The following is a 26,525-nucleotide window of genomic DNA, read 5'->3' as shown; positions in this document are numbered from 1 at the left end:
TGATTGTGATAGTAATAGTGACTGAAAAGGGAAGTACATAACTAAGCTCAAGTCCCATGAGGGACAACAGAGAAAAAAGGGCAGCAGGTCCACCCTCAAACACCTCAGAAAACACACAGGAGCTAGCTTTTGAAACATTTTCAAAGCAGATTTTTAAAACTCAGAGGGATGCAAAATGAATGTACAAGTACCAAAGGGACATTCATTAAGCAAATGATCGGAAAATTAGTCATTTTGTCATTTTCTTTGGTTTTGTGATTGTTCCATCTAATTATTTTCTTAAAAGTTTAGCATTGTTTTATACGTCCTTAGGGTGAGAAACACATAAGGAAATGTACAGGTACTAGGGAAACCTCTGTTGGGGTTTTGGGGAAGAAGATAGTGAGTTTCGTTTCTGTCACACATTTTTAAAAGGTAGGAATTATTCTTCTATATTACAACAGCTAATTAAGGCCTAGGTATTTCAAACTACTGGCTCTGCTGAAAGGAGAGGGCACATGCTACTCTTCAGGCCTCTGCTGTCAGGCTGAGCGACGCTCCTCCTTGTGGACCAGTGACCCTGTGGCCCCGTAGAGAACATTTGAGAAGAGCCCAAGGAAGCTGTCAGGAGTGATTTCAAACAGATCACAACTTTTCAGCAGGGGTTTTGAGCAATTCAACTTTGGCAGCCTGTGTTGTCCACTTTTCAAGAGTCAGGTCATTGCATGTCCCTTATTTGTTTTCTGCCCCGTGGCATATTTTCAAAGCACAAAATGTGAAACGTGCATGTCTTTTGGAACAGTAAAGGCCAGGAAAATCTGTCACATCAATATCTATCCTTTATGATCGCAGGTAACAAGTTGTAGCTTGTTCTAGCTTTCACCAAGCTAGTCATGTCATGGGGAAAAACACGGAATACAGAATTTTTCTATTAAAGTTTAAAGTCCAGTTTGTGCTTTGAGAGTACAGCTGGCACTGCCTAACAGAGAACAGTTATTGCATAGGTACCCATTGGGCAGCTGTTGTTATGAAGCTTTGATGTAGTCACCTTATTTTCCCTTGATTCTGGGACATGTTCTTGGCCTTTAATATAATCAGTAAGTAAATCAGAATAACCAAAGAAACCAAATACAGTATAACTACATAGTATTTTCATTCATTTACTTGTTACCTCTTTAACAGTTTACATTATTTTTCTCTCTATTAGACTGCATTCCCCAGGTTTTGCTGCTATGAAAAAGCACAAATTTCAGATGCTTTTAACAATGAAGGTTTATCTCCTGCTCATGTTCTATCCTGGAACAAGTCAAAAAAAAAAAATAAATCAATAAACCTCCAACCTACTACTTAATTCCAAACCAACTTTATACAATTTTAAGAAAAGGATCAGAGGAATATAGATTAACAAGCAACACTGGTTTAAGAGTAAAAAAAATAAATGAAAAATTCCTTACATTATCGTCAGTTAAGGAAATATTTTCTTCTTTTTCACACTGGAATAGTAGCAGGAGAAAGCCATTTTTGTTAAAGGAGTACAGAAATTTTAGCCTAATACTTCTTCCACTCAGCATACAAACAAAAATTATAATTATATTGATATTGGTGTGCCATATACAAGCTTTAAATTTAATATTCATAGTATTATTTATCACTTGAGTTAAATTAACTTAGAGGGTGTGTAAATTTTATATACATTGTATCATTTCATCTTTCAGGAAGCCTAATTTTTTTTTAACTTTTATAATGATCAACTTGCCTTGCAAAAAGGAAAAAGAAAAAGAATGGAAGGAAGAAAGAGAGGAAAAAAGAAACAAAGTAAAGAAGGAAGAAGAAAAATTTTGAGGTAGTAAAAGGAAAACATACAATAGAAAGATAAAATATAAAATAAGAAAGGAAGGGGAAAACAAAGGTTAAAGCATAAGAGGCTAGATCTGTGGGAAATGTGTGACAAAAGTGGGAGTATTGCTCTCCCTTGTATTATAAACTAAACAACCAAAGTGGGTGAATTGCTAGAAGATATATCCTTCTAGGAGGGGAGGGGAGACTAGATTACAGCACAGTTCTGTCTAATTCCAAAACTTACACATTCCATTTGTGTCACTCCATACCAGCACTTTAATTTTACACAATTATTTAAATGACTAAATTGAATTAAATTACATTTAACTACATATTTTTTTGTATGATTTTTATATAAAACTGGTTTCCATGTTAATTTACCCATCAGGCAAATGCCTTTAGAATTTTTGTCAGGGAAAGAAGATAAACGTTTCTTAGTTAGCTGCATCGTGGGACAAGAACGGAAGTGTCACACAATTTACAACATTGAATAAGTAAAATTTTACATGTCCAAGTTGCTAAAATATGATCATCTAATTTTGTAAAAGGAAGAATTAATAAATAGATTAATGAAGAAAGGGAGGGAGGGAGGGAGGAAGGAAGAAAGGAAGAAAATATTTGTGGTTCTTACATGTTAAGTGTTTTTCATAGTGGATCAATATTCTTTTCAGTGAGAAATGACTGGTAACTAGCTGAAAACATGTACTTATGAATGGAGCTATATATTCTTCATAGAATGGGATATGACACATGTATGTGTATTCATATGAGTTCAACCATGCATCCTCCATGCCTTCATGCATTCGTTCATTCATTTTAACAAACAACAAACATATTGATTGACCAAACCTACATACTGACCATGTGCTCAAGAAATGAAGAAATATAAAAATGAATAATAGATTACCCCTACCTTTAAGTAATTAGTCTACCATAGTCATAGGCAAAGGCATATTTAGAAATTTATAAATGCATATATAGAGAAATGCAAAAATAAAATGTACCATATTTATGATTGTATGTGGATCAAATAAATAAAGGTATTTATAACTGACCCCAAATGGCAATTCTCCATAATGTAAAATACTACTGTAATATTCTGTAGCCTTTTAGATTTATTGAAGATATTTATCTAAACTTCCTGAATCAATTTTTAGACTACTGCCTGCATAAACCTTCTCACCTTGAGTCAGGGAAGTAATATAATACTTGGATTAGGAAATAAGTGTGTGTTAATGGCCATCTTTTGTCATAAGCCTCCAGATGTTTCTGTTTGCAACATGTTCCTATAAGTGTTGAACAAATCTGGTGAGTGTTTTATGACTAATTGACATTTATGCAGCGTAGACAAATTTGTTAATTCATACTGACACTTGATTTTAGCAAGTCATTTCAATTTTTTTCATTTACTCTTTTTTGATTGCTTGTTTTGTTTTAAAACAATTTAAAAATTTTTAAAAACTTGTGAAATGCGGGCTTCCCTGGTGGCGCAGTGGTTGAGAGTCCGCCTGCCGATGCAGGGGACACGGGTTCGTGCCCCGGTCTGGGAAGATCACACATGCCGCGGAGCGGCTGGGCCCGTGAGCCATGGCCGCTGAGCCTGCACGTCCAGAGTCTGTGCTCCGCAACGGAAGAGGCCACAACAGTGAGAGGCCCACGTACCGCAAAAAAAAAAAAAAAAGAAAAAAAAAAAAAAAAAACTTGTGAAATGCAGGTCCTAGATTTTGAGGAAGGCTGAATGGTGGTAATTGGGAAGGTGGTATCAATACTAATACAGTGTACCTTTATCAATTAAAAATGTTTGCCTCTAGAAACCTTTAGTGTTACCTTTTGGTGGATATGTAAAAATCTTGTAACTAGAACAAAGGCTATACTGAAGTATCAGAAAGGAGGTGACTATCTATATATAGGAATTATTTCCCAATGATTCAGACTATAAATTAAAGTGGCTAATATCAATATCTCAGCATAATGTGCACTACAACTGAAAATAAATATTTTCTAGAGAATTAGAGTTATATATCTCACTTATAAAGACATTCACAGTCTCAAAACCTTCTGTTAACACTTTCTGATATCCCTACCATTGCCCCAAATTTGTATAGGACTAATATGCCTTGAATGATATTTAATAACTGCAGTTGACTATGCCAGATATTGCCATTATAAATTGTTTCAGATTTTACCATGTTGCGCCACAGAAACCCTATGAACTAGGAAGGGTAGTCATTAGGTTTTCATAGAAAAATTCCTTATTGTTTACTCTTATTTTGTGCTAAAACATAAAATATTCAGGTATAAGATTAGTCACTTTGTCTGCATGGCACTAAGCATGGAGATTTCCAAACCCAGCCCCCATGGCTTGATATGTTCTTAAGCCAGTTTTGGAATTGGTCATTCATCGTGGCATCATGTAGACAGAACTTTCCACTTGTGTTACAGCATACATTGCTTTTCTTCCCACTTTCAGCTATAGAATTATAACCACTGTTTCTAATGTAATACCCTACATTTATGTCTTCAATTTTATCAGCCATATTACTTAATACTAATTTTATGATTGTTCCTTTTCCTTTTGAGTTGATGCATGTAGCATATTAATTTAAGTAGAAATCATCTACTCACTCTGCAAAAAACACTTTATGCCTTTCAGATCTGCTTTTAATAAAATTTCCTGGAAAACATCTAGATAATAAAAGTTTTACATTACTAGAGATTTTGTTCTTTTTTTAATATTTATTGAGTCATCATTTCACACTTCAGTGGCCGTTTCTGCTCAGGTGGCCTGCATAGAATGTTGTGTTTAAACATTTCTAACTTAAACCAGCCAATCTTAACAAACTTCCTTTTATGGATAACTTCTTGGCAAACTAGATTTTATCTTTTATATTTCTCCTTCTTAAAATAATCACTTTAAATAATGCACTTTGTTAATTTTATTTCTTTCATGGTCACTTCTTCAACTGAAATTTCTCATTAGTTTTTTTTTTTTTTTTTTTTTTTTTTTTTGCGGTACGCGGGCCTCTCACTGTTGTGGCCTCTCCCATTGCGGAGCACAGGCTCCGGACGCGCAGGCCCAGCGGCCATGGCTCACGGGCCCAGCCGCTCCGCGGCATGTGGGATCTTCCCGGACCGGGGCACGAACACGTGTCCCCTGCATCGGCAGACGGACTCTCAACCACTGCACCACCAGAGAAGCCCTCTCATTAATTTTTACTTTTCCTAAAATAATTGTTGGTCAGAGTTTATTGAACATCTCATTATTATTTTACTTCATCTCATTAACCCTTCTCAGAAATCAAAAACTCTTTCTGACCAAATGTCCTTAATATTAAAGTAAGATTAGCTTTGTCTTACTAATTTTATCAATACTAGGTAACACAATGATTTAATGTAGTATTTTAAAACTAGGCATTATAATATATAATTATAGAGTTGAACCACTTATACTTATTACAACAAACAAAAATTTAAGATACTAACTTAAGCTTTTTGAAGAAAACAAAGCAGGGTGATACCTAGCTATTTCTATGTTAGAAATAACAGTCAAATTTTGATAGAGAATAGTGCTAAATAAATAGAAATTGTAGTACAAAACTATGTGTGTATATATATATATGTGTGTATATATATACACACACACATATATATATATATCTACCAAATGAATGAAATATATATAGAGTGAATTGTTGTGGAAGTTCAAAATTGTACTGAGTAATAATATAGATGAATTTATAATTGATGGATCTTGGATTTTTAAAGGTGTTTTAAACACATCTACAGTATTTTGGAATCCACACAAAAATGTGAAGTTGGTATCAAGAAGGATATTAACACCCTTCTATAACATGTCCCTCACTGTCACTGCCAGAGACAGAATATCAGGCATTACTGACCACAGGTCTGAGCCAGTGTGGTAATTTTAACAATTTTACTACTCAGAAAATGCACTGATTTTCCTTTGTTCAGATAATATTTCTACTTTCTTCTTAAGTGACTGTACTCTCTTGGGCATGAGGGAGTAAGGAAAAGCATTTTTCCTACTACTGCTTTGAATAAGAAGGATCATAATAACTCCACATTTTATTTCTACCTCTTATTAGCTATGATTTTTCAGGAAAATCATTTGAACACACACTTCTCCATTTCATAAGATGAATAATTCCAACTCATGGGTTATTATAGAAGCTGAATAAGAATATTTTTCATATGAAAACACTTATCCTAGGACCTGGCACAAAGTTGTGCAAATGTTAATTGAACTTTATGCAAAATATTATATCAAAGGTAGGATAGAAAATTTTTGAAGCATGTTAAAAAATTATAAATCTTTATGTATATATGAAATAATTTTATCTCAGAAAATTGGGAAACAATAACAGATGAAAAAATGTTTCAAAGTCAAGTTAACAAACTGGTGAATTAATATATAAATATCCTTTCCAAATGCAATAAAACTTTTTGCATTTTGCAATACAGCAGTCTGCAAGAAGAGGGGGGCAAAAAAGTGCTGGGAGCTACATAGGGTGTAAGGCTTTAAAGTTAAGAATGCCATGCAAATGTAGTCATGTTCTTCCACCAAAAGAGTGAAATTTTCAGAATTAATCAGAAAAAAAAATTTGCAACTGACTTTTAATGTTTGAATTTTCATCACTGTATGAAAATACTGTTTTATAAATCTGATGCACAAAATGTAGTCATAGTTTTATTTTTATTGAATGAGCTTTTTGGAGCACTGAAACATGCATGGCACTCTGCACAAGTTTTCTAAGGCTCCTTTAATCCCTTGTGCCATATTTTTTTTCCCCTGTGTGTAGAAAGAGAAGGGTATATTAAAAGATTTTTCATTCTGAATGTCTCCATCATCATAGTTAATAACGGCAGCCTAGCATGTAAGAGGAGAAATTCAATTTCAAATTGCTTTAAGGTTTACCTTTGAATTCCACTTTGGTCAGAAGGGTTCCATGACCTTTAAATTTGATGAAAAGAGGAAGCAGATATTAATCTCATTATTTTATTTTGAAGTCCTCCCAAAGCAAGTGACTCTAGACGACATTTCCACAAAATGACATGAGTAGTCCACGTAAGTTGATCATTATTACAGTGAAAGACAATACCTAAGATTTTAATACACTTTCAGTATTTTATATCTGATTTCAATTCCTTTTGTAAAATCTCTCTGCTACTTCAGAGTTCTCATTGTTTTGGACAGTTTAATTATATGTCTTATATTTATGCTTGTCTTGTAAAAACTGTTTCTTTTTAAAGATTATATATTTATTCCCTTATATATGCTAAACTTATTTTGATAGTCCAAAAATATTTACTGTGCTTCCTAGTAATATATGCTACACTATTGCCTTTACACAAAGTTACTCCCCGTTACAGAAAATTACAATTGAAGTATAGAATATTGTAACTATACAATAATTGCACACACTGTTAAAGAACACAATAAGTTAACTATCCAAGCATTTCATATAGTAACATTCAGATGAGAATTAGTTACCCCAAACAAAAATCCACTCAGTTACTTTCAGATACTATGTTAAGAACTTCTACCAATGTCATTTAACCTTTTGAACAGTCTTGCTGGACATGCATACTATTATTCCTATCCTAAATTTTTTTTAAATGATTGAACAATATTTGGTATAAGAAGAAAATCTGTGGGAACATAATTTATCTCAAATATCTCTTGAAGTGTGATATGTGAAGTATTTGCATCAGGCTCACTTTGTTAAAATGCAGATTTCTGGCCACAGCTCCAAGCTGCTTAATGAAAATCTCTGGTATATGGGCCTCCAGAATTTCAACTTTAACACATTTTTCAGTTTGATAATCATTAGTCTAACCTAGAACATAAAAGGAAGAATAAGATTAGGAAAACAATATAACGATAAACAACCTTTCTTTTCAATGTCACTGGCCTTGGGGAGAAGGGGAGAAATCAAAAAGACTGCTTTTGAAGCAAATATCTTCGTACGATAATGTGAAAAGAGAAGGATAAACAATTGTTTGAATAAATAAGAATCTATCTTTCTGTCTACCTATCTATCCATGATCCAACAATACTTTCATGAATCCAAAATTCATAAAAGTGCTTAAAAAGTTAAATAATTCAGAGTGGTACAGTGATCAAACACATAAGAAAAAGAAGCTGATTTTCATTGTCCTAGGATAAAGCACAGTGGGGGAAATAACTGTAGAATAAATTTAAAAGGAAGGATATACAGATGTTTGTGATGGTAAGAAAAAAAATAAGATTTCTTGGGAGGACCATGCAGGACTAACTCAAAGATAATTGTCCAGGGATGAATAGCAGGGAGCAGTAGATTGCAACAGTACAGATTAAAGATGATAATAAACAAATATTATAAACAAAATATTCCCTGAAAGCTAAGAAGTTAAGTGTGCTTCCACAATGCAAAAGAGAGGAGCATCACGACCACTAGCAAGTGATATATTTTATCTAATATAAGTACTGGGTTCCAAGCTATGGATAAAACAGAAAATTACTCAATACTGTTAATAAATACCACCTGTCCTACTTAAATAATTTCAGAGTTTGGAATAAAAATCACAGTATCCTGATCTTCTTTGTTTAAAAATCTCTCTCTGCCCTTCTGGAGTTCTAAAGGCATATTTTTAATAACTTCCTAAAATACTTAAAACACATTATGCTCATATCAGAACATCTTATCAATTAGCATTTATTCCTCCAATTCCTGAGCAATTCCATTTTCTGACTTCTAAGCATCTCAGTGTTACGATGAGCCCCAGAGGTTCTTATCTCTATTAACACAACAAAATATATCTCAGATCATTTCTCTTGCTTAACATGAACCTGATTTAGGTTGCTGTTGTTACTGTTGTTTTTTCAAAGGAGGTAATGTAAAGAGCAAATTTTGATATTTTAATTTTAAAATAGCTTTGTACACATCGGTTATATAATAAAATTACCAAGCAATCAGTATTATTTTTTTCACTGGAGCATGTAAAATATCCTCAATGGTCAATTAGAAAGATTTGACAAATGTAAAGCTACAAAGAACAAAAAGACTTTTGCAATGATTAGGATTCATTCTAATGATGTTTGCAAAATTTGCCTAAACATCTTATTTTGAATTATCTTTGGACTGTGTCAAGAATTAGGAACTGAAGAACTGGAACAATTTTCTAGAACATTCAACTGCAAAACCACAACTAAGGGAGAAAACAGATTTTTTTTAAATCAATGATTTTATTGGTTGTTCACTTTATTATAATTATTTGAAATATGCTCATTTCATTACCTCACTTCAGTAATACAGACAGCGTCATAGACCTGGCCTTAAAATTTATTTACCTATTTTAATGATTTACTTGTAGTATGGTATATAATAAATGTGATGTATAGAAAATATATATGTAAGCTTTTTATAAAGGATCTAAATAAAAAATCAGGATAATGCATGAGTGATGACTTAATAATAATATAATGATATTAATTTTCATTGAAATCATGATCCATACTCATAGTTTTATAATATCATTATTAATCAAATAACTATATTCTTGAATAGTAACGTTGCTGTCCATTATTCTGAAGTTAATGTATGCTTTTATGAAACAAATTTTTCTTTTTGTAACTTGAGTTTGTCAATATGATGATTTTATGAGATTTTGCCCTGTGTTAGGACACCCGATACTGTCTTCACAAATACCACAAATAATTCACATGGCATCATAGAAGCCTAGTTCCCAAACAGCTTCAGCTACTTGAATTGGCTGTGACAGAATTGGAAGAGACCCACCCATGGCAGTTATTTAGTTTGGCCACCATGCCCAAAGATATCTACTTGGAATAGTTCTGGAAGCGGTTCTTTTACTGTGTACAACTACTTGTGATGTGGTGGTATTTGACAGTCATTTTAAATAAGAACTGAAGCCAATTAAATTGTTTCTCTATGGATTTCCTCTGACAGATGCATGGAGGCATCTTGTGTTAGCCAGCAGACATTGTTCAAACATAGCTAAAACCATTCCAGCATTTATTTTGATACAATCAGCTAATTATATGGTTGTGATTTATGTTTAAATGAAGGATTTTAATCAAATCTATTATTTTAATCCTCTGCAAGACTTCCCATCATAATGTCATGGTTCCTATATGGGAAAGACAACTTCTCTGAATGAAAACTTGGGCATATTGTCTTGATTTCATGGGAATAGAAGCATGATCTTAAATGGGAAAGCACTATATTTCCCTGTCTCTGATTAAAAGAGTAAAAATTGTGCAGTTTGAACTATGAGACATATGACCATTTGCTGTTTGGTTGTTAGTTCCACTCTGAATTTAGAACCAGAAAAAATAAATCACAGAAACTTAGTAAAGAAGGATTTGCTTGACAGGCAAACTCAATTTTTATAGTGGCATAATTTTCAGTACGTCTCAAATTAATCTCAATTCTTAATTAAAATTTCAGTTTTGTTATAAAATATGCCAATTTTAAGTTTAACATAGAATAAAGAAAAATGACTTTAAATTTTAAAAAGTATTTTAACAAGTGAAGTCCAATTGAAGTTACCCTCAGCATACTGACAATATGCAGGAAATTAGCAGAAATCTCTATCTAAAATTCATGAATCTGTGATAGTAGGCTCTTCCTTCATTTCATTTGGTTAAAGTTACTACGTTAGCAGACTTGTGGGTTTTGTTACTCACTGATTTTTTTGTTTGTTTTTATCTTTCTAGATGTTCCACCAACTGGTCAGGCACACAGTGTGAGAGGCCGGCCCCAAAGAGCAGCAAATCTGATCATATCAGCACAAGTAAGTTTCTCAGATTAATATCTTGGGTGTTCCACATAGTATAGAAAGCATTGTTTTCTTTTTATACCATTATTGTGGGAATTGAGTCTTGGAAAATCTCCTTTATGGAATTTTGCAAGAGATCTGCAATCCATATGTTTTTTGAAAGAAGAAACACTGAGCTCTCACCTGGTGACAGGATCCAGCGTTATGTGCGCTTTTAGGCTGTGAGGGTTCATCTCAAACTTTGGCAGTTTTCAGAACACACATCTGTAAACCTAGCTTAAGCTTTTCTTCGGAAATGTGCGTCAGCTGCAAAGTCTGCAAATATCACAATGGATGTGAGAATGCTTGGGGAAGAAAAGTAATTTCATGTTTTAATTAGAGTATTTTTCTTGAAGTGCATTCAGTGTGTTGTGGAAAAACAAACTTGATTAGTCTCAAAGTGATGAAGTATGTTAACAAGCAATTTTTAATAAGGAGCATAGTTGATTCATTGCTTCCTTATCTTTAAAGTACTGGTTTTGAAGTATGTTAAAATGTAGCAACATTTTACAAGTTTTTTTGTGTGTGTAGCTGTAGTCTTAGGACAGGTCCCTGATATGAAATTTTATCTACATCAATATTTTGTGTCTATGTGTGTGTGTTCCAACAATTTTAAATGATTTTATAAAGATTTTCACAACAAAAGTCTTACATAAAGTTTCCCAACTCACACATACTATCGCTAATGTGTGGAAAATTTTTGAGAAATCTGGAATAACTATCAAGTGGGTAAATATATTCTTGAAGAGAAAAAGTAATACCTCTGATTTATGAATGCTTACTTAGCAATTTTTCTCTAGTCTTTCACTGCTGGTGAGAGAGCATACATGGAAACAAACAAAAAATATACTATGGAATTTGTGAAAAAAGAAAGACATTATCAAAATCAAAAGTATATGATTTTTGTACCTTAGACATAGGCTCCCAGTGTTTGCTGATCTACTTGTTTGTTGTGCCTGTCCCCAAATAATTTATCATTGCTTGAAATCCTTCAAGTGACATTGTTTAAAGTTCCACCATTTAGAGATTAACTTGGGCTAGTAAGGATGACCATCTTTGAAAAATGGCAAATAGATATAGAATAAATAACCTTAGAAATGAGTCTTTGCATTTGGAAAAGTGAGATACGTGATTCTGGTCATGGAGCATATGGTGTTACCTTAGAATTTGTGTGTTGTCTTTAGGAAGGGAAGGGAGAATACTGTAACAAAACTATGGACACGTAGTTGTAGGAATAGGGCACTAGGATTTGAGGAATTGATTCATAAAATATAGGAGATGTGGGAAAATATACCTTGCCTAACTTGATATTGCAGAAGAAGAGCAAAAGAAAAAAAAATACTCTCTTCTCTCTCTTCCAGGATCATACTGACATTAGTACTAACAATTCTGGAGGAATACTAATTTATATGATTTTTTGTGAACCAGTTATAAGACTCAACCATCATTAAGAGCATTTTTGTAATGAAAAAATGCATTTGAGTTACCAACCTGTAGAACATACTGAAGTAATAAGTTGAGAATTAATGAAGTCATGGTACTTTAGGCTTTCTTTGATGATAACTTCTCAATTATCTAAGATAAATTAAAAACTTAGTCTTTTAGAGAATCAAAACAATTTTAAATATTGATAAAATTTTCTGAAAGAAGGAAACAGAGTAGAATGTCAATTGAATTTTCAATTTATATATAAGGTCCATCTACAAGGGAAAATTTCGTGTTTGGAAGATGATTTTGAGGAGGGGTGTGCCAGATGTATTTATTGAAAGGTGATGTTGCCAACCATTTGCATTGGCAACAAGCTCCCTTATAAAAAAAATGCCTCTAATTACATGCAACAGTTCTAAAATAGGAACTATCACATGGAAGGAGGAGTTGCAAGTAGTTGTAACCCTTTTTCCAAAGATTCTGATGCTCTTTCTTCCATCACTGATTTAAAGTCATTACATTTAATGGAAGTATCAATGCACATTGAAAGGGCTATTAGCTATGCAAATGTCAAATTATCTCAGATTTGAGCAAAGTTGACCACATAATGACTATGTTAAAAGGTACTTATCAGACATTTGCGCTTAGAGAAACTTGCCTCAGTAACTCTGAAAGGAGAGAAAAGGTAGTTAAACTGATCCTTCCTAAGGTAGGAGGGCTATTTTTATTTTCTCAGGTAAACTCCAGTGGTTTTGAATGGTTGTCAAATGTTCCCCGAACTTGGGCAAAAGTAATCTGTTCAGTAAGAAAGATGGATACTTTAGGAATGTGTTTTCAAATCTGCATTTCCACTTACAGTGAAGCATTCCATAATCATTGGACCTTGGCGCAATCAGGAATATACTGCCTCTCTCAGCCTAACTGCTATCAACTGGCACGAGATTTACCTTTCTAATTGATGAGCGGCTTTCTTAATCATCTCTGAGTAGTCATACTGATGTTCTCTGCCCCTTGCGGTTTAAAGTATCTAAAGATCAGCCTGCCTGTGGAATTAAGTGGATCTATTATTCTAGAACTTTCTGCTTAGTTTCCACTTGAAAAAGCAGAAACTTTTCTGAAGTTATTTGGAAGAGTTTTAAACTAAGGATGATGAAATATTTATTTTATACTCCTGTTTTAGATTTACCTGAAGTTTTAAGGGAGTGGATGCTCAGTGTTTGGATTATGCTATTCATATCTGCTAAATTTAAGGAGGATAAAAATATACTCAGCATTTGTGGGACAGTAATGTAATGATGCTGTATTTTACTGTAGTGACAACAGAAATGTGACATCTGTTAGGGGGTTATTCATATCTTCTGTTTTCCTACTTTATCCTCATGTCTTTTATACTGTCATGTTTTAAAACAGAAAAAAAATTAATTATGTTATACCAAGGAATTATAAATATAACTATAAATTGCAAATATATAGAGAAAAATGCAACAAAATAATGCCTCTGTCCTAATTATCCAAAAGCAAGTATTTATTGAGCCTCTACTAAGTGTCAAGTAATGTCTAGATCCCAGGGATGAATCAGTGAATAAGATAGTCAGGGCTTCCCTGGTGGCACAGTGGTTGAGAGTCTGCCTGCCGTTGCAGGGGACACGGGTTCGTGCCCCGGTCCGGGAGGATCCCACATGCCACGGAGCAGCTGGGCCTGTGAGCCATGGCCGCTGAGCCTGCACATCCGGAGCCTGTGCTCCACAACGGGAGAGGCCACAACAGTGAGAGGCCCGTGTACAGCAAAAAAAAAAAAAAAATAGTCAGTGCCTCTTCTCATGAAACTGAGGTGCCAGAGGGATAAAAAAAATAGTTAAACAAGAAAGCAAGCAAATAAGTAAACACGTAGAAAATAATTATGAGTCTTGATTGGATCTGTGAAGGAAGTAAAAAAGACACAGAAATAGAGAATGTTAGGGGAGAACTGACGTCAGGAGTGATTTCTCTGAGATGGTGATACTTAAGCTCAGACTTGAATGATTAAAAAGGGGAGGAGACGCTAAGTGTATTTCAAACAAAAGAAACAGCAGATACAAGAACGCTAGAGTAGGAAAAAGCTAAACATGTTCAAGGGATTGAAAGAAAATCAGTGTACTGACACCAAGGGGACAAGAGTGAGAGTGGTACAAAGTGAGGATGATTATACATGACCAGGATGATAAGCAGCCTCTCAAAGATCACTGGAAGGATAATCTTTGCTAAGTTTGGAACATGATATGTTCTTTATGATTTTTAAAATAACAGTTTATCAAAATGCTTAAGAAACATCATCCAAATCACTATATATAGAGACACACACATTTATACATATATGTAAACATAAACTTAAGAGCAGAATATATAGCAGCAAGTCAAAAGAGGTCAATTGTAATGATATAATTTATGCTTATATTTTTCTACTATAACTTCGATAAATAAAAAATTCTTTCTTTAACTTTCATGATAGTAAACTCTGCTGGTTTCCCCACACTACATATATTCTCCTTGGTAATCCATAATTCCTTGATCTCGGTTTTCAACTCTTCGTTAATTACTCCCAAATTTCTATCCTCAATCCTGGTTTCTCTTCTGAGGCTGAGACACATATCCCACTGCACAACTGCTGTATCCATATTGATGTCATCTCTGTCTATATCTGTATATCTATATCTCTATACTACAGGAATCTGAAGTTCCGTGTTTCCCCAAATGATCTCATCCCCTTCTCCCACTCAACCAGCCATTTTTATACACCTTGTTTTGCCTTCCTGTCTATACACATAGCTGCAAAATCTACCTGGTTATCCAAGCAACACTTAAGTGTCACTCTTAACCTTCCTCCTTTTTTAAGTTAAGTTAGACAATATAGTCCATAGATATGACTTCCTAAATTTCCTTCAACATCATCCTGTTTTTTAATAGCATAAATTCCCGGCTCATTTATGTAGCTTACACAGCCCTTCCTAACATCCCCTTTGCTTTCCTCTATAGCCACATCTCCTTCTACCACCCTCTGCTCTACTCTCCATTCAGACTGCTGTTCCTTGATCTTTTCTCCTCCAGGTTTTCATATTTCTCTCCCTAGGTTAATTCAATATCTCCTCCTCCTCTCAACCTGCATTCTCTTTCATGGAACTCATCCCTCAGGTCTCAAAGGCACACCAGTCGTCCTCCTCTATCCCAGATCTAGCCGGATAGTACTCCTCTATGTTTTCAGAGCAATACATACTTTCACTAGGGTGGTGCTTATCACTGTGCTAAATAAACCCATGTGTTTGTCATCTTCTAATATACGTCAAACAAGATGAGAGGAGGGACGTTTCTATCCCCAGTGCAAAGTAGAGTAAATGTTGAGTGTGCGGAGTATAGCAACACTTAAAATATATCTGCTAAATGAGAACTGAATGTATAGTCCCTATGATATCCTAGGCACTGTGCTATCTGCAAAACAAAGATAGATAGCTTATGCCCTCAAGTTACAAATAAACTGATCTCTACAACATATGGTGAAAAGTGCATACATAGAGGCATACACAGAGTCATATGGCAATATGTATTTTGAATTAGTTAATAAACATGTATTAGCACTTTCTGTGTAATAGACACAATTCTATTTACATTACTATGAGGTATATATTAATGATAACACTCATTTTATAAATGTGTAAACTCAAAGAATATAAATTTGCCCAAGCGCATGTTGCTAGTAAGCTGAGATTTGACCTTTGAGGTTCAAATTTGAGGTAGGCTGGCTCCAGAATCTATTATATCAACTGTGATGCTGTACTGCCTCTCCCATTGAAGGGGTCTCCTCAATGTAACAATTTGATAAGACAGTTCTTCTTTCAAATGGAAAAGCATTATATAATGAGGCTACAGTACAACGTGGCAAAGAAAGACTGGCTCTATTTTCTGTGAGAAGTTTGTTGAGATTTCCCCTCCACCCAATAACAAGTTCAGAGTGTGCTTTTTTTTTTTTTAATCTGTTTAGGACAATCCACCAAAAATATACTATCAAAAATATCACCTACAATAGATCTTGATTGTTATATGTTACAATATGATATTTACTGCCGTATATACTGCTTGGAAAAAATACTTATTTTGATAAATATCTATACTATATTCTAATAATATATATATTTGCTAGTTGTTTCTATGAATATAAACTAATTTACAAAAAATAAAGAAAAACTTGCCAAATTGCCACCCTTTATTATTTATTGGCTATACTGAGCATTATCGCAGTTACCTTGATAGCTTATATAAACTTATAAGAATGCTAGGCTCTTAAACAGAGGGCTGTAATGTGAGGGATTGGAACTGCCATCTGTCATGGGAAAAAGAAAAACAAAGTTCTTTGTTTTCTAGCATGCATAATTAACAGCATTTCTACCTAATAAGAATAAAAGAAACTATGTAGAACAAATAAAATCTAATATTCTAAATAATTTATAATTGCTTTGAGGGGAAAGTAACTTTATATACCTTAAAGCTAGTATTGATATATATTTTAAACCTACATATTTACCACAAATTTTAGCAGAAAAAAATATAAATGATGAAGTGAGGATATTTATAAAGTTGTGATCAATCAGTTGAAGTCAGTTTATGAAGAAATCAAGCTGTTCACTGGTATTTAAAATTTGTGAACAAATGTTAATTACTATCCAAGGTGCCAGATTCTCCACTTACATTAATTATTAATAAATTACACATTCATATAAAGTTCACTTTCCCAAAACCAAGGAGGTAATGTAATATCAAACTCACTAAATCATATAGTGCTGGTAACAGCATGAAAAAAATAAAATGAGGTTTACATTTCAGAAACTGACTAAAGAAGGCAAACCATATTTTTTCTTGCATGGAAGAGAGTTATTTGGTCATTTTAGTCAAGTTATTTTTGAAGTTCCAAATTGAAAGATTATCTTATATATGACATTTCCTTAATAAAGACTTTTTGGTATTTTGGTAAATGATCTGCAATACGTACTACCTCACACAGATATCTGTGGCTAGAGCTGTTAAAACTGATCTATATTTCTATTTTAAATTCCCTAGGCAGCTGCTTATCATGCTTAATATTACCATTAATTTCTACCACAGTATTTTACATGTACATGTATATGCAGAGAAAAATTCATATATTTAATAACTATTAACGTTTCATTCCTGAACCATTCAAGATCCTCACATTAAATTTCAATTAGTTTGGGTGTTGCTGTGTTTCTCAGTTTAGCCAATGATTAAGCTGACTTGACAGAATCAATGAGATACTTCTTCCAAATAGACAAAGACTTGTCTTATGGGCACTAGATATTTGTCTGTTGGAAACATGAGCTTTAGGTACTTGATAGAGCTTCTTAATACTCTCCTGTTATTAGGCAACGCTTGCATTCGGTTTTCTTCCTGCATAAGTGACATATGACCCTAGATGTATCTTACTGTGGATCGCATCATCAGTAAAAGGGTATCGTCTCCTTCTTCTTTAGAAAAAAAAGATTGCTCTTATTGCCAACCTAGAAATGGAGAGCAGGGCAGAGTTTCTCCTCAGTTTTACTTCTCCCCTATGCTCAGCTGCATAAAAACTAAGATCCACTTTCTATGACCACTTTTGAAAATCTATTCCATAGATCTGTTATTCCATTTTGAAGATGAGTGATACAACCTAGATCATTCTTATAAAGAGGGAAAGTGGACATTTACAACATAAGCCCAACACTTAAATGTGGTTTGCTGAAAATATTCTGGAGCTGGAATTTGAGAAAGAGAATCCACTTTGTCCCCCTATTTTGTTGAATCAAGCTAAGAGCCCTATGTGGTAGGTCTTCATGTCTCTATTTTAACAGGTAAAGAGCATGAGCCTCAAATTTTAAATAACTTTTCCAAGGTCTCACTTCAGGTAGGTGGTGAAACTGATATTTAGGCCTATGTCCATCCAAATCCAAAACTGTTACCCCTTTTGTTTTACCAGACTGCCATCTAACTTGCCACATGTACTCATGGCCAGGGAGTATTTATAGCTGAAGGAAAAAAACTAAGGGTGGAAATATGGCCAGGGAAATTGTGGAAATGTGTGTTCAGTCACAGTTTCTTTACTTATGTCATTGCAAATAAATGTGTCTGGTGAGAATCAGAGTCAGATTGACAAAGAAGTCAGTATTTCTAACCTCAAGGTATTTAATGATAACATATAAAGGAAAGATATCTGAAGAAACATTTCCAGCAGATCAAGTATTTAATAAGAAAGTGATTTTCCAGTAATGTAGTTATGAACTAGGAATATAGACATTTGACCTAAGCTTTATTTTTATTATGTCAATTGTCAAATGATTTGGTGTAATAAAGTGTTCAGTTATATCAATCTTGTCTTCATTTTATTTATGTGTTCATCTATTCATTCATTTCTTTTTCAGGAAGCATAGCCATCATTGTGCCTCTCGTCCTCTTGGTGACTTTGATAACCACCTTGGTAATTGGTTTAGTGCTTTGTAAAAGAAAACGAAGGTAAGATGCAAGGTTCTAGACCAACAGTAAATAAATTACACAAATAGTTACAGAAACTGATTTTTTTTAAGAAAATTTCTTAAAGTATGATTTACATATTCCAACTGCTGAATTCTATGTTTTTTGAACCATTTTATCCCTCCACTTCATTTTAAGTGATTATAATTTAGACAACCTTTCCCTTATGTTATATTGATGGAATGGCTGCACTTGCATATTCCAACAAAAATAACAAGGGAGTTATTAAACATTCAATAGAATTTTACATTTGTGGTAGTTTTTCCTTGAAATAGCAAGCGTCTCTAAAGAGCATTTTATAATATTAATGTGTAAGATTAGTAATGTCAATAAAATGATAATGACTATGTATTGTATGTCACAAATTGTGCGTTTTATTCACAGATTACATATTTGTTGATTTTATATATTACTGGAAGTGTCATTATTTCAACTTATTTGAATATGCAGGTAAAAGATCTATAAGGAGTGAGTTGTCTGTGGGGTTATTATCTGGAAGCTAGAGTTTGTGAGTCCGTTTTTTTTTTTGTTTTGGTTTGGTTTGGTTTGTTTGTTTTTTGCGGTACACGGGCCTCTCACTGTTGTGGCCTCTCCCGTTGCGGAGCACAGGCTCCGGATGCGCAGGCTCAGCGGCCATGGCTCACGGGCCCAGCCGCTCCGCGGCATGTGGGATCTTCCCGAACCGGGGCACGAACCCGTTTTCCCCTGCATCGGCAGGCGGACTCTCAACCACTGCGCCACCAGGGAAGCCCCACGAGTCCGTTTTTGAATTATGTAAAAGAGGATTTTAGCCACATGACTTGAGGATTGAAAGTTTATCACTTTTTATAGACGTTTTTCAGGAACGAAAGGGAGAAAGTAGAATTTTAAAGGGCAATTGATTAGTGAATATTCAGTTTCAACTAATGTGGTATTAGCTATTTACAAGGAATATGTTCCAAGTGCATTTTTTATTGTTAAATCTAAATAATTTGGGAAAATAATGTATTACATTCAGAGTTTTTGTTCCTCTGTGAATCAATAAATGTCATTTATTTTCAGTGTATTTTATTTAAGAATGTTCCATCAGTTACATTAAAATGTCATTAAATCTACAAATATGACAGTTTCATGCACCACATTGTGATATTTAGATAACTCACACAATGTTCACTTATTCTAGGACGAAAACTATAAGAAGACAACCTATTATCAATGGAGGAATAAATGTAGAAATCGGCAATCCATCTTACAACATGTATGAGGTGGATCATGATCACAGCGATGGAGGTCTTTTAGATCCTGGCTTTATGGTGGATCCAGCAAAGGTAAAGTTTTAAGATGATACACTGTGAGCACTAACATTCTTGAGTCATTTCTCCATAAAATGGTTCTGAATTTCATCATTATTTCTTTTATCTGAAGTTAGATTAAAGAACTTTAGGATGCATTGAATTTTATAGGCTCTTCTAAAGAAAAAATAAAATTGTGGACTGCATTCACCTGAAGCACGAAGTTAATGTAACATGTTTTGGAAAATAATATTTATTTATTTGCTTAGTTTATAAACATAGCTTATTTTAAATAATATCTTATTCAAATGTGTTGAGGTGCTGGCACATGTAAATATACAGCCTAGTGTAAAATTACTGATTTATTTTTAATAACAAAAAGAGTACAGTATTTCATTGCCAAAATAAGTACTTTATTTCCAATAATGTTTTATTGAAGAGTCCACTAAGCTGTGTGCTTGGATTTGTTTGTGATCAAATCACTTTTAAACAATATTTTTCTACCTACTATAATATCCTTCTTATTGATTTGAGACATACCATTGATATATATAGCCTAAAAATCCACAGTCTTTTTTTAGTTTCTATTAGTTCATATTACTGAATGCTCAGTCTGGAAGCTTTCATAAGAAATAGATAAATGATACAACTATCTAGATAAACTTGCAAAGATTCCCTTCACTGTATAATCGGAATATTTTGCATGATAATTATAGAATATTTTAAGAGCATCAATTGAATTAATGAATTAAGAGCATCAATTTGCTAGTATGGTATGATTTTTCTTAGCTTATTTGTTCATTCATTAAATGGTTATTTATATTCTGATATATTAAAGGTATTTTGTCCAAAATGCACCATTATATTAAATAATCGCAACGATCACGTGGCTTTGCACTCATAGCAACAGCTGTTCCCAAAGAAACTGAATAGGTCCCCATATATTCAATCTAGTTCTGAATCCACGGCCAGACTTTCTAAGCCTAAAATTGGTGGTCTGAAACTGAAGAAGTATTCATTTCTATGAAAAGAAATCAATCATTATTGCATAGATAAGTTTTTACCCTATCAGAAGATATTGTATACTTTTTTCCTCATTAGAAATAATTTTTTAGTTTCTCTAAATTATTAATTCAGTTACTAACTCCTACACTTGAAATTGTTTGTGAAATAAACCCTGGCAACCTAAGTTTCAGTGTTTTGTACTCGAAATTGAAAAACTAAACATACTGTGCATGTTGTTTGATAATTTATAAAGGAGAAAGACATCTTAAATAATAGACTTCTCATATTCTATGAATTTTTCTTAGGAATAAAATATAGTGTCTGTAAATATAATATGAACTGATGAGGATATACCTTATACACTTTTTATGAGCGGGAGAGTTCTCATTTTCCCCATCATTTTATTTCTAGTGATAGAGCTAAGCCTATTTTGGATACTTAAAGGGGCTAGCTTTTTAATATTCCATTTAATTTTTTAAATATTTACTCTAAGAAGATAAAGCTGTGCTTCAGTGCCCCTCAAATATATTTTTAATGTATTTAGCAAATAACATTCAGTAAATATATATTTACTTATTTTCTGATTGACCAAAATTACACTTAATGTGCCTTAGATGGCTGATTCTGAGTCCTGATGTTTGAAATGTAAATATGAATTGTTGCCTAAGAAGTAACTGCAGAAAATACATTTATAGGTATAGACGATTTTAAAAAGCAGGTAGCCACACCAAAGCAACCTTCATGATGAAGTGTTTTTCATAGAGTATTCACTTGTTACAATGGTTTGATATATTCATGATGTGAATGTGAATGATGATTCATGAATTCATGATCTGTGAATCACAGGTATAATATTAATAGTTATTTCATAAATTATTGAAACTACCATGAACACAATGTTGATGCCCCAGGGCTGAAGAATATATCTTATGTTATTTTTATGACTTAACATGAGTTTATATCAATGAAAACAGTTCCATGATATTAGATCAGAAACTAAAATTCTCTGTTTACACACAGCCCAGGTATATAGGGGGAGGGACCAGTGCTTTCAAGCTTCCACACACAGCGCTGCCCAGCTACCTAAACTCTGATTTGAAAGGACCACTAACCGCTGGGGTGAGAGAAAATTCATTATTCCATACCCATTCCATCACAGAACTCCTCACAATCAAAGATGATTACTAGACTTAGATAGGGGCTTATCTTTAATGATTTTTTAATTAACAAAAGATTTCAAAACAGCATTAAAATTGGGGGCTTAAGTGTCCTGTGTATGCAAGATTATATATGAAATGTTATTTTCGGCAAGTTATTCAGTAGGAATATCTCTTCTTCTAAATTTGAAAATGTTAAAGCTCCTTAGCAGTAAACATGAGCATTTGCTATTGTTAGAACAGAAATCTCTAGCCAGAAATTTAAGCTGAATAGTTTAAATTTATGTTTGGCTTGGTTTATTTTCTATTAAGACGCTTTGTTTAGTATATACAAATTTGATATCCTTTTAAATAAAAATATAATACAAAATGTGGCATTGTATGGAGAAGTTAGAAATGGTGTATGAAACCATTCTTGAAAACTTTTTAAGTAACTAGCTTCTAGAGAAAGGTACTTTGCCTAAAGTTACATGGTTCATATTGGAAAGAAGAGGGATTAAAGACAGGTATCAAGATTCCTAGGATTGATCTCACCCTTGTACCTCTCTCCCATCAACTGGTTTTCATTCTCATTTTTTTATCATGTTTGTCTCATTTGCATGGCTCAAAAAATATAATATTTCTTTGTTATGACTAAGATTTAACATTCTATTTTGGAAAGACAAAATTTTAAAAATCCAACTAGGTAACAACCTCAGGTTAAGTTGCAACTATTAAAATAATAAACATTGTATATGTTTTTCAAATGAAAGAGATCATTTCTGCATGTCTCAATTCTACCTCAAAGTGATGCAAGTATCTATGAAACTTAGAATGAATGTGTCCTTCACAATTCTTTGGAAGAATCCAAAAATATTTCCAATAATAAGTACATAGAGATTGTTTGAAGCAAAAATACTGTCTTTATTTTTTAAAGTTTATACAACTAATGTAGTTTACTTTCATTTTTCTTTTTTTTTTTTTTATTTCATATTGAAAAATTATAAGCACCAAGCAGTTAGATGACCAAGCAAAAAGATGGCAGCACATCTTTCCTGCCACTGCAATAGCATTAAGGGGAGAAAACATGGACTGGAAATAAGACAGTTTGGTTTCATGTTCTGTACTTTTAAATAAAGTTGCAGTGAATATAGCTTTCATGAAGATTTCTTCAGGCTTTCAATATTATGTCAAAGCTCCCCTTAGGTTCACAAGTTAACTGAAAGACATACAATTATGTTTTTATCTAAAGCAATGCTAAAGTCGACGAAAGCCTGTAAACAGAATTTAAATTACATTTATATAATTACTATTTAGTAAGTTAAATGAAATGCATATAAATGTTGTTAACAGTAAAAGATAGACATCATAGAAAATAACAAATTCATGTGGTCAAAACAGGTAATAAAACTATATTTATTTTTCTCCTTCAGCCAACAAATTACTCCAATCCGATATATGCGAAATTGTATATGGATGGGCAAAACTGTCGAAACTCCTTAGGAAGTGTTGATGAAAGGAAAGAACTGCTTCCAAAGAAAATAGAAATTGGGATAAGAGAGACAGTGGCATAATGAGTGATACCTTTTATATACTGTATAAATGTATAAAATGTAAGGATTACTTTTGTATGTTCCAACAGTATTATACTTGTTTTGGGATCAGCATTACCTCTTCCTTTATCTTTTTTCTGGTCAATTGTTTTCTGAGTTTTCTGGGTTTTATTTTTTGCTGATGACTACTGATTGACCATTTGTATGGTATTTTTATGAAAAAGAACTGCACTACAGTACAATTTACACCAATGCTGCTGATAAGACACCTTTGAATTTGTTAAAATTAAAAACAACATATTCCTTTGTAGTGTGAATATGAGCAATCTATTTTATATGAACTTTTTTGGTTCTACTTAATCAACAAATATAATCTCTGCACTTTTTCATTATATGGTCTGAAAGCTGTAATACAATATCATTTAATTTTCTGTTTAAATTGATGGAAAAATGATTGAATGGTCAACTCTCTTCTTTGTGCCCATTAAGACTGATTCAGACTGCTGAAAACATATAGCCCTCACAAGTTCAGCATAACCAGCTTTGAAATTAGTCTTAGGTTGCCAAGTGAGAATTTTGACAAAAAACCTTTAAAAATTTATAAAATTAATAATTTGCATGAATACATATGACTACATTTTCCAAAATTTAGTGGACTCTCTTGTGATATACTAAAAGTATACACCCTATAAACAATAGTTATATTTAGGTAGTAGAACATAGCAAAATTATAATCAAAAGTGGAAAGAACACACTTGCTATGGGAGAAGACATTTTGTTTTCCCTCAGTCCTGAGGTAAATAGCCAGCCTAGAGCACAACAGGGCATTGGGCACTCATGTCTTAGGAATTTCTTCCCAGTCACGTGCATTTTGTGGAAGATTAACCCAACCCCTTAACACACAGAACACTAAAGAATACTATATAAGCACACAAATTGATAACACAGTTTCAATTATGTGAATGCATTCTCTTCGCGAGATCAAAAGGAAGAGGCAAGGCAGCCATTATGGTATAGAGTAATCAGTAAATATTTTCAATATACAATATGACTAATCTATTATTTGCCCTATCCAAAATATATTCTTAAGGGACTTTCCAAGTTATGGAAAAACAATTATCTGCCCATAATCAAAGGGGGAGAGTATACATGCTGACCAGTTACTCTGGTACTCTGATTTCTTCTGGTTATACAAAACACATGGACCCCATTTACTTGTCTGTTTTCAAATTTCAATTGAAACACACATACGATTTATTTAAGTTGTATAAAAAAGTATAGCATTTTTATACAAATATCTTTAAAGGCACAAAAGATTTATTCACAAGGTATGGAGGGCTTTTTGTTCCTCTGATAGACATGACTGACTTTTAGCTGTCATAATGTATTAACAGATGAAATATGTTTGTGGTTGCTCTTTATCCCTTTGTACAAGCATTAAAAAAAAAAACACAGCTGTTTTATAAAGAGACTTTTTGTTGTACTATGTGCATGCATACTACCTATTTCTAAACTTTGCCATATTGAGGCCTTTATAAACGATTGATTTATGTAATACTAGTGCAATTTTGCTTGAAACAATGTTATGCATATCATAAACTTTTCCAGGTTCTTGTTTAAGTACATTTTTTAAATTGAACAGTATTTTTCATTTTGGTTATAATAGTCATTTTGCCTATGTTTCTACAATGAAGTGTTAAATACTTTATAAAAAATTGTTGACTGGCTTATTTAAATGAAATTCTACATATTTAAGTTCTTGTGTTGGATAGTTTTTGAAAAGAAAATTATTTTCTTTATGGAGTTTAACATTCTTAGGAAGTTATTTTAGTAAACATGAAACATAATTTTTGTTGTATCCTTAGGACATACTCCTTGGGTTAGGACTGATTTCATTGCATCATTTTTCAAATCACAATAAGAAGGCATTTTCCCTCTTCTTGAAATAGAAACACATCTCTTAACTTTTTCCTTTTCCCTGCCATACATTGCTCATCGTGGACGCCATGTTGCAATAGAAAGAAAGATAGGTTATATACACAGTAGTATGACAATTGTGTTGAAATAAGCCAAAGTTCTTCCTGCTCTTTCCCATTCTCAAAAAAATGTACTTTAAGGAAAACTCAGAATCCATTAGATGCTGTGTAGACATTATTTTGTAAATGGAATAGTTATTAATGTACCTACTTGGAGTATTGGACTAGAGATGCAAATGTAGGAGGGTCTGATTGACTGGAGCTATCATTGAGTTGTATTATCTGAAAGAGTCTTTGTATATCAGAGCTTTATGACCGTAGCTGACATTATCATTTGAAAGAGAAGAACCCACAGATTGGAATGACCTCAATGCAACTAACATTAATATAAGTATCTGTCAAAACATATATGATATACAACTAACACTCAGGGTCTGGCATTAATGACCTGTTTTCTCTCTAGTACACCGAAAACTATAGTCAGGAGAGCTCAGGATGCAGCTCATCCTAAGGACCTACATTCTCATGGTCCTTATTTCACAGTATGTTTCACCATTCTATGCTGGTTCATTCAAGTCCACATCAGAATCCATAGTATTTCTAGTTGCAGTTACTTTGCATTCAGTGTTTAGAGAACAAAGATATTTTTTGTCAACTCATCAAACTTTATGGCTCTAGCTGTTTCTATTTCAATTTTCTTTTGCAAAAACTCATATAAATGCTAGAAAGTCAGGTGTATAATTCTCCACAGTGACCATTCTTTATAAATGCCTTTCCAAAATACTTCCTGAAATATTCCTTCAAGTTTTGATGGGACACATTGTCTAAAAAACGAATGCTTCCTGGTAAACTCTTCTTCTTACCCATATGTCTTTCCATCCAAAGCAGAGATTTTCAGCCTTTTGACATTTAAGCCAGGCAATTCTTTGTTGTCCTCTTTAGAGTAAG

The 26,525-nt window shown here is 33.2% G+C and overlaps 1 protein-coding gene across 9 annotated transcripts in view; it reads left to right on the top strand.

Annotated features, from left to right (window-relative positions):
* The window catches only part of LRP1B (LDL receptor related protein 1B), a 1,831,517-nt gene extending 1,806,388 nt beyond the window's left edge, over positions 1–25,129 (top strand). For 7 of the 9 annotated variants that reach the window (XM_079925113.1, XM_079925117.1, XM_079925118.1 and 4 more), the window contains 5 exons: positions 10,559–10,635; positions 18,528–18,618; positions 19,799–19,943; positions 21,933–22,031; positions 23,482–25,129. In XM_079925113.1, the coding sequence (XP_079781239.1) occupies positions 10,559–10,635; positions 18,528–18,618; positions 19,799–19,943; positions 21,933–22,031; positions 23,482–23,622 (553 nt within the window). In that variant the 3' untranslated portion in view covers positions 23,623–25,129. Of the gene's footprint in view, positions 1–10,558; positions 10,636–18,527; positions 18,619–19,020; positions 19,087–19,798; positions 19,944–21,932; positions 22,032–23,481 lie in introns of those variants that run through there. The other 2 variants (XR_013828854.1, XM_079925115.1) reach the window with 2 other exon arrangements.
* The last annotated feature ends 1,396 nt before the right edge of the window (positions 25,130–26,525 follow it).

The sequence above is a fragment of the Stenella coeruleoalba genome, assembly GCF_951394435.1.
Source record: "Stenella coeruleoalba genome assembly, chromosome: 6".
Lineage (NCBI taxonomy): Eukaryota > Metazoa > Chordata > Mammalia > Artiodactyla > Delphinidae > Stenella > Stenella coeruleoalba.
Note: the sequence above shows the minus strand (reverse complement) of the source record. Positions and strands in the feature narration are given on the sequence as shown.